The sequence below is a fragment of the Bicyclus anynana genome, chromosome 16, assembly GCF_947172395.1.
Source record: "Bicyclus anynana chromosome 16, ilBicAnyn1.1, whole genome shotgun sequence".
Lineage (NCBI taxonomy): Eukaryota > Metazoa > Arthropoda > Insecta > Lepidoptera > Nymphalidae > Bicyclus > Bicyclus anynana.
The window spans coordinates 13,919,676-13,928,945 of NC_069098.1; the positions used below are offsets into that span (position 1 = coordinate 13,919,676).

Below are 9,270 nucleotides of genomic sequence, written 5' to 3' on the forward strand. Positions count from 1 at the left end.
GTACCTACATTAAAAAATTACCATTTTGTCCATTTTCCATAGGACAGCAATATTTTTAATTTTCAGAACACTAAATATTTTTTTTCTCCGTTTCGAACTTTACGTAGAAGCGCCCTTTTTGAATATGACGGCAGTGCATGTGTACATTGTGCGTGTGTGTGTGTGTGTGTGTGTGTGTGTTTGTGTGTGTTTGTGTTGGGTTAATCTTGTGCTCGTATTCTGTAATACGCTTTACTAGAGATTCCACTTCTTCAACTAAAGGCAGATAATGATTTGTGGATGGATAGTCGAAATATTATCATCATCATAAATCGATACTTCTTCGATTGCCGTGTAGATACATTGTATGTATGTACAATATACAATGTGTGTATCAGCGTCCTCAAAAGCCTCCCTGCTTTAATTTCAGTTTTTGTAATAATCCGGCGTAGCATTTGTATTACTTAAGATGTCCTTATTATGGTCCAGGCGAAACTTCTTTTGGCTAAGGACTGGACAAATGTGATATGTCCAGTCCTTACATAAAAAATGGACAAAAATAATAACGGAATGGTACCCTAGAGATAGTAAACAAAATAGAGGAAGACGGGTGAAGAGATGGAAAGATGATTTTCAGAAAATAGGAGGACCAGAATAGATGCAATCATAGTAAAAAGTATAGTGTAAACTCATTTTAAGCTTGCTTTCTATTAAGCTACTCGGTTTCTATTTATACACCTGAAAATACCTCATATATGGGTCTTTTAGCCCCTTGTATAACAATCTAATCAATTTAATGCCATATACGAATTAAAAAAAAAAATCTTTTATTAATTTTTTAATTGCCTGACCTTCGGAACTCCAATAACCAGAGAATTTTTATTATTTTTCATGAAGGAAACTTATTTTAATAAAAAAAAAAACAGTCCAAATACCTTAGGAATATACAATTTAATAACATAATACTTATTTTCTGACATAGATTACAATAGTCCACCACGCTGGCTCAATGCGGATTGGCAGACTTCACACACGCAGAGAATTAAGAAAAATCTCTGGTATGCAGGTTTCCTCACAATGATTTGTCCTTCACCGTTTGAGACACGTGATAATTTTTTAAAATGCACACAACTGGAAAGTTGCAGGTGCATGCCCCGGACCTGATACCCACACCCTCGGGAATCGGAAGCAGAGGTCATATCCACTGGGCTATCACACTCTAACTCAGTTGCTAACAATCACTATCGTAATTCGGCCTCCTGTTATCTGTGACGTCAGGGTTTTGTGCGAACGGTTCCGACTCGCGTATCTCTTCATTTTTAAAAGTGGATTTCACGCTTCGAACGCAAACAAGTATGTAGACTTTTAATACTGTAACAATAGAGAATAATAATATTTTAATATGTATTTGTAAGCTGAAGTGGTAATGAACAGGGCACATAGTTCGAAGAGCCAATGGACGTTGGACCAAGGTGTTTGAATGGCGACACCAGGCATTGCAGGGAGCCGCTGGATGTTGTTGGCTCAAGACCATTTGGAAGTCCATGCAAGTGGATGTCCATCGGCTGATAATGATGATGGATTATGTATTTATTTATTTGACTGCCTCGTTGTTCCAGCGATTGGCCTATGCGGCTTGGCTTAGCTATCCATACAGTACTTTTTGCGTGATAGAGTAACAAGTACTTATGCAAACTTTCGCGTACATGATTATAGCTTTCAAAGGGGGCCTCAGAATCCCCCCCCCTCCCCCCGACCCGCGCGGGTCATCGGGAGTACTACGAAGGAATTTGCCAAGCTATAGTAGCGTCGATCCAGGTGGTCGCACGGACGGGACTTCTCCTTAATCTATGATTAGTAGAATTAGAAAGATTAAGAAAATACTTACTGCATACAACAACTACAACAACAGCTGCGTAAAACAGGAACTTTGACAACAACATAAACACGGCGGTAACCTCGTAGTATTTTATATTCTCCTGGTACATCTGGTACATTGACAGCGGTATGTATAACGCTGCGAAGATGCCTTCAAGTATCAACCATATAGTGAGAAACCCTTTGTATATGTCCAATAAACCACTGCTTCTCTGAAACGAGAATAAATAAATTCAATGCAGTGGTAAAACAAGAAGATTTTTGCATATAATCAATTTAGATGCCTAGAAAATAGAATCACATTTTTATTTGTAAAAATAATCTCGTAATTGAAATATTTTTAAAAAATGTATTTTTATCACGTCACCGCAAACGCCAATCATAAGCTGTGACGTCATTCGCTTAAATGCATCGGTCTGTGATTGGCGTTTGCGGTGACGTGATATAGTACGCTGTTATCCATAATCTTTGTTCCACTTGGTTCCTAACGATCTCACTCACCACCGCAATCTTTCCCGTTCCACTTACTTGCGAACATTGCAACCATAAACTCAAGTGGTGATGTATGATATGTTTTAAGTGTCGATGTAGATCTTTGTTACTTTAAAAAAAAAAAATTTTGACTTTGAATTTGACTTTATGTATTAGATACTCACATTATGCAGTCCAGATATGAGCACAACATGGAAGAGCAGGTACATAGCAACAAACAGGAGGATGAAAGTCTTGAGAATGAACTGGTTGCTGTTGAACTCTGACTTGGTCCATATAACGTGGAGTTCATATAACCAGAACAGCAAATTTGTGTAAATTATTATCTGAAACAATGACATCGTTCGTTATCAACCCATATTCGGCTCACTGCTGAGCTCGAGTCTCCTCTAAGAATAAGAGGGGTTAGTCCACCACGCTGGCCCAATGCGGATTAGCAACAATGACATAGGGAAACAATGACATAACTTAAAGAAATTTATATATAACAATTTTTTTATTCTTTAAAAGTTAGCCCTAGACTGAAAGAAAGATCTTTATTTTTAAGTAATGCCACATATTACATTCTTAAATCCTAATTTATTACATAGCATAATTGTCCACGCAAACAGTGGAACAATAAAAGAAGAATGAAATAGGCCCTAACTCAGCATTTTGCCATATACTTCTTATACAAAAAAAAGTATGCAGCACTGATTTTCAGTTAGAACCCAGTTCAGGTACCGCCGGAAGCACACAGCTCAACATCCTATGTTAATATGCAATCTCACCTGATTGTAAGTGATGATGCAATATAACATGGAAGTGGACTAACTTGTTAGGCGTACGATGAAAATCCACACCCATTTCGGTTTTACACGACATCGTACCGGAACGCTAAAACGCTTGGCGGTACGCCTTTAACCTAGGGTGGTAGCTAGCCACGGCCGGAGCCTATCATCAACCACCAAGACCAATTAAGAGAACCTCAATCGGCAGAGCACCTCCGTCTTGTAATACCACCGCGCATACCACTGCGCCACGGAGGCCGTCAAAAGTTGTATTGATATTTATTTGCATATTCTTTACTTTAGCGGACGCCTGCGACTTCGTCTGCGTGATATTCAGTGTTTCCCACGGGATCCGGGGATATTTTTGGGATAAAGAGCCTATATATTACAATGAATGTCGCATTTAAATCTATTCAGCCGTTCCAAAGATAAGCAACGGATAAAAAGACTATGTCTAGCAGTAGACGTCCATTGGCTGGTAATAATGATGATGAAAAATATAAATCCTACTTTCTACACTGTAATATAAGTCAGAGGCGTAGCTATCGCCGTATTAGCCGTATATGGGGCCCCTTATACGTAAAAGCAAAAATTTGTAAAATTTAATCCATAATCTCACTGAATCTGGCGCTTTCCGGAATAAAAACTGCCTTTGGAGTTTCACTTCATTAACGACTAAAGTAAAATAGGAATAAAGTCATCAAATAGGTTAAAAAGTCATTGTCATTTATTGTAAGCCAGCATTTTTATTTTACACTAGCGGACGCCCGCGACTTCGTCCGCGTGTAAGTCGATGGAAACTTTCAACTACCCCTACAATAGCCCCACCCTATCTATACCCTACCCTACCCTATCCTACCCCTACCCTATCCCTACCCTACCCTACCCCTACCCTACCCCTAATTTTCTTTGCTATAAACCTCACGGAGCCCGAAACCTTTCCAACGAATGCAAAACCGTGGAAATCGGTTCGTGCGTTCTGGAGTTATAGCGTCAGAAAGGAAAATCCGACCCCCCCCCCCCCCCAACTAATTTTGATACAGGGTCCCTTCAAGGCACGCTACGCCACTGACCTAAGTTTAGAACAGGAGTTAATCTTTCTTTTATTGTGTTTTGCTTAGCTACAATAAAGAGAAAGGTAAATGTAGTCCTATTAGACTTTGCAAATATATTAAAAAAACTGAGGCATGCCATTTTTATCATATTTTGTTGCGCCCTCTTGTGAGAATACGGGGACACTCACAAATAACGTAGCTTTCAAGTGGCAAAAGAATTTTAAGGAAATCGGTTAGTTAGTCGGTAGTTCCAGAGATTACCCAAACTTTACCTCTTTATATTATTAGTATTAGATGTAAAAAAAAATATAAAAAAACTTACCACGGCTGAATATCCCCAAATCAGGAGCCCAGCTCTTAGAGGCACACACAAAAAACAATTCTTTACCATCATTATTTTTGATAATTTTATCTTAATCACTGTTTACAATAAAACTTGTTCCTATTAACTTTGTGTATATTTTAATAAAATAAAGTGTAATTTTAATTTTTCTTGAAAATATAAATTAAAATAATTAAATGATACACTTATAGTGTACCAAGAACAAATGAAACTGAATGAGATAGGGAGTTCCGAGTAACTTATACCATCTTCGGGGAAAAATATCCATATATAAAAAAAATAAACAAACTATGTCTGTGTCTAAAATTAAGTTATCAAGTACATTTTATTTAATAGCTGGGGTGCCGATCGACATTTTTCGGTACCTGTTAGAAGCAAAATTAAACTTCGTAAAAGTAAAGATAAAGTATTAAAAATAAGTTGGGGGCCCAAACGAAAGGAAAAGATTTCTCACAAAAGAAACAACAATGCTCATCATCATCATCATATCAACCGATGGAATTCCACTGCAGGACATAGGCCTTTTGTAGGGACTTCCAAACATCACGATACTGAGCCACCTGCAGCCAGCGAATTCTGGCCTGAGGGTCCTACCCTTAGGTACAGGAGAGGTACAGGATAAGCTTTCAGCTAGCCTTAAATACCTGCCCAAAAATAGCGACCAGTTCCCGGATTATAATCTAATAAGTAAACTTCTTATTTTACATGATTCTCCTAACAAATTTTTCCTGTAAAAAAGTTTGTATGTATGTTTTTTTTTATACACAGCAACTAAAACAAATAAATAAAAAATATTTTTAAAACAACAAACAAACTTGCCAACGAAACTGTAGACTAAAGCTAGTGCATAATATTATCAATATTACAAGTTTATCTTGAACCGGGCAATTATCTCATGAACCGGGCAAGTCCCAATAAATGCGGGATTTCATATCGTTTTTACGTCTGAAAAAGTTGCATTACCATTTATTTACTTGTAGATATGATGGGTTTGCACTGGTCTACGTTTGGGGAATACTGACAGAAAAAGTTATGCAAGACTAGGGGACGCCCGCGACTTCGTTCGCTCTCAGACCTCTTTAATCCAGCCCTGTCGCAAAATCCCATCATAGCGGACGTCTACTACCTTACCTTACCTTATCAGCTGATAGACGTCCAATGCTGGACATAGGCCTCTTGCATGGACCTCCAAGCACAACGATCTCGAGCCGCAACATCCAGCGGCTCCCTGCAACCCGTCTACTAACAAAGTTTAAATTTATTTATTTCAAACGTCAGCTGGTTGCCGTTCTGTGAGACTATCGTAGTTCTCAAAGAGGCTAAAGAGACCAAGGGGAGAAGCTTGCGATGCTCCTATCATACGTATACGAAGGCAGGGAACGAGACGCTGATAAGCACCTACTCTCACCTTTTTTTTACGACGGCCTCAAAATTGATTTGTAACCAAGTTCCAGTCTTTGTACGCCCTATATTAAGGTTAAGTTATCCCTTGACTACAATCTCACCTGACGTAAGTGTTGATGCAACATAGAATAACTTGTTAGGTAAATGAAAATCCACACCGCTTTCGGTTTCTACACGACATCGTGCCGGTACGCTAAATCGCTTGGCAGTACATCTTGTCGGCTATGGTTTTTTATACTCTACAAGTTAGCCCTTGACTACAATCTCACCTGATGTTAAGTGAGGATGCAATCTAAGATAGAAGCGGGCTGACTTGTTAGGAGTAGGATGAAATACACACTTCTTTCGGTGTCTACACAACATCGTACCGGAACACTAAATCGCTTGGCGGTACATTTTGTCGGTAAGGTGGTAACTAGCCACGGCTGAAGCCTCCCACCAGCCAGACCAATTAAGACCAAAAAAAAAGACCAATTAAGAAAACCTCAATCGACAATGTAAGTCCACCGTGCATACCACTGCGCCACGGAGGCCGTCAAAACTACTGGTGGTAACTAACCAGTGCTGAAGCCTCCTATCAGTGGAAAAACATACGTCAACGTTAGTGAATTGGCCGGGTTGCATTGGGCCATCTGCATGATCCACCAATTATTGGTATTATTAGATAACGATTTATATAAAGGCAAAAATAAAATAATAAATGGCAAACACTGAACTCTGACCCCGGGAGTTGATAATGCCACGTCACTTCACGTTGATAAATACAAATTAGTTGATAATTTCGCTGGGTAGGTAAATTATTCACAGTGGAATATCCAATTGCGATAATACGGCGATGGAGCGAGCTATGCTTGGGGTTTCTCTGCGTGATCGAATCAGAAATGAGGAGATCAGAAGACGAACTAAAGTCACTGATATAGCTCAGCGCCTCGCAAAGCTGAAGTGGCAATGTGCAGGCCACATAGTTCGGAGAGTCGATGAACGTTGGGGTCTCAAGGTGCTGGAATGGCGACCACGCACCGGAAAGCGCAGTGTTGGTCGACCCCCCACTACGTGGACCGAAGACATCAAGCGGGTTGCAGGGAGCCGCTGGATGCTGGCGGCTCGAGACCGTTTTGTTTGGAAGTCCTTGCAAGAGGCCTATGTCCAGCAGTGGACGTCCATCAGTTGATAATGATGATGTAGAATGATAATTCCCGTATTGTATAAACGGTATTGTATATTTTTTATATTCAACACAGAGTAAAGATCATACAGAGTGAGTCTTTACAAGCAGCGTGGTAAACCCGGGAAACCCATAACAAAAAACAAACGTCACGCATCTCCTTGATAACCGCATCAACATAGGTTGGGTTGGGTTAGGTTAGAATGGCTATTTATGTAACATAATTAGGTACATAAATAGCCATCCTCATAAACTTGACGTTTTTGTGAGGATGGCAAGTTCACCATTATGTCATGTTATTGTATAAAGTAAAATTACCTACCTATACACATTAGGGACACAATTTACCCGATCGTATCATAAAAATCAATATATTCAAACCTAGTCATCATTCCCATTTGTCTGAGAATTCATTTACCTCTGATCCACCATCACGAATGACATATAAAGGCTCCTGTGAACTGGACATACGAAGAAGGATTGAGATGGCTAAGAGAGTCATGTCTCAGCTACATAAAACTTGGAAAGACCATAACATCTCGCTGAAAACAAAGATTAAAGAAATAAAAGAATGTTTTGATCTATTTACTTAGTTCCTGTATTACGTAATCACAAATAGGTGCGAGGAATTTGTTATTTCCTAGAAAGGGTTGTGCCCCGTTTGTAAAGGCGACTCCACCATGATCTCCGAGGCGTGGTTGACGTAGCATAGACGGCTGTTATGTTTGAACTTGCGCAGGGCACTCCTGATCAGCAGTAGGAGGTAGATTTGGATACCTGGAAATATACTTTGTTATAGTCACAGAATAAAAATACAGAATGTCTTTACAAGCCGCGCGGTAAGGAGAAACCCATAAAAAAACAAACGTCACGCGTCTTGACATCCGCATATACAAACTTTATTTCACGATTTAAACTAACAATAATTACGTAAATTAATATCGTTTTAGACTAATTATGGGGTAGACAAGAAAAAGAAAACATCCTCACTTTGCATGTAGGAAAGAAACCCCAAAAATGTTTTTTTTTTTTACCGCTCAATTAACGCTCTTCCGCTTATTCAATACGTTCTTAAACGTATTGAATATAAATATACCCAAGCATTCATACTAAACAATGGGTTTTGTATGCAGCTCTCGTACTGTAAGACATTAACATTTGAAAACAATACCTATCATAATTTTCTTTTAAGATTTTCGCGGGAGGAATTATATCCCTTTTTTTTGCTCGACGGCCGCGTGGCGCAGTGGGTAGTGACCCTGCTTTCTGCATCCACGGCCGTGGGTTCGATTCCCACAACTGGAAAATATTTGTGTGATGAGCACGGGTTTTTTCCAGTGTCTGTGTGTATTTATAGATTATATAAGTATTTATATGTAGTATATAAATGTAGATGAATATTATAATATCATCTATCTTAGTACCCATAACACAAGCTACTTTGTATGCTTACTTTGGGGCTAGATAGTGATGTGTATTCTTTAAGTATATTTATATTTATTATATATATTTTATTTGCTTTTTTTACGGGCTGGAGCCCCCTAGTCCCCCCCCCCCCCCCCAAACTGCTAATGTCAGCAGGTAAGGCAGAAGTACGAAATTGTATAAACCGGCTGAGCAAATATCAGACAATGACGTCACGTACAATATCGCGACCGTCAGGGGGAGTCGATATTTATGCGAACTTTGAATTATGCTCAATACTAATATTATAAAAAGGAAAGATTTGATTGTTTGTTTGCATTGAATAGGCTATTAAACTACTTAACGGATTTGAAAAATTCTTTCACTGTTGGGGCTACATATCCCCGAGTGCTATAGGCTATATTATATCATAGTATTCCTACAGAAATGGGAACCGCGCGGGTGAAATCATGCGGCGTCTGCTAGTCTATCTATCAATCTATCTATCTATCTATATATAAATGAATTGCTGTTTCTTAGTCTCGCTAAAACTCGAAAATGGCTGAATGGATTTATCTTATCTTAGTCTTGAAATGTTCGTGGAGGTATAGGGAAGGTTTAATAGGTTAGAATAATTAGAATAATTGCAGGCAAAACCAAAAAAACAAACGTTTTCTATTTCCCATAAATTTAAGAGTCAAGGGGTAGGGTATGGTAGGGGTAGAGTAGTGTAGAGTAGGGATAGAAAAGAAGTGCACATAAGTCAAAGCGAAGCTTGAC

The 9,270-nt window shown here is 39.0% G+C and overlaps 2 protein-coding genes across 3 annotated transcripts in view; both read right to left on the reverse strand.

Annotated features, from left to right (window-relative positions):
• Positions 1-911: 911 nt before the first annotated feature.
• On the reverse strand, positions 912-4,707 carry LOC112054969 (uncharacterized). The gene is made up of 4 exons (XM_024094930.2): positions 4,497-4,707; positions 2,514-2,675; positions 1,868-2,069; positions 912-1,350 (listed from the first exon to the last, which is right to left on the reverse strand). The coding sequence occupies exons 1-4, from the start codon at positions 4,566-4,568 to the stop codon at positions 1,211-1,213; spliced, it is 576 nt and encodes a 191-aa protein (XP_023950698.1). The 5' UTR covers positions 4,569-4,707; the 3' UTR covers positions 912-1,210.
• Positions 4,708-7,641: 2,934 nt separating this feature from the next.
• Positions 7,642-9,270, reverse strand: part of LOC112054968 (uncharacterized) — a gene marked incomplete in the record, with an annotated part of 6,464 nt that continues 4,835 nt past the window's right edge. For both annotated transcript variants that reach the window (XM_052886252.1, XM_052886251.1), the window contains 1 exon segment: positions 7,642-7,865. In XM_052886252.1, the coding sequence (XP_052742212.1) occupies positions 7,727-7,865 (139 nt within the window).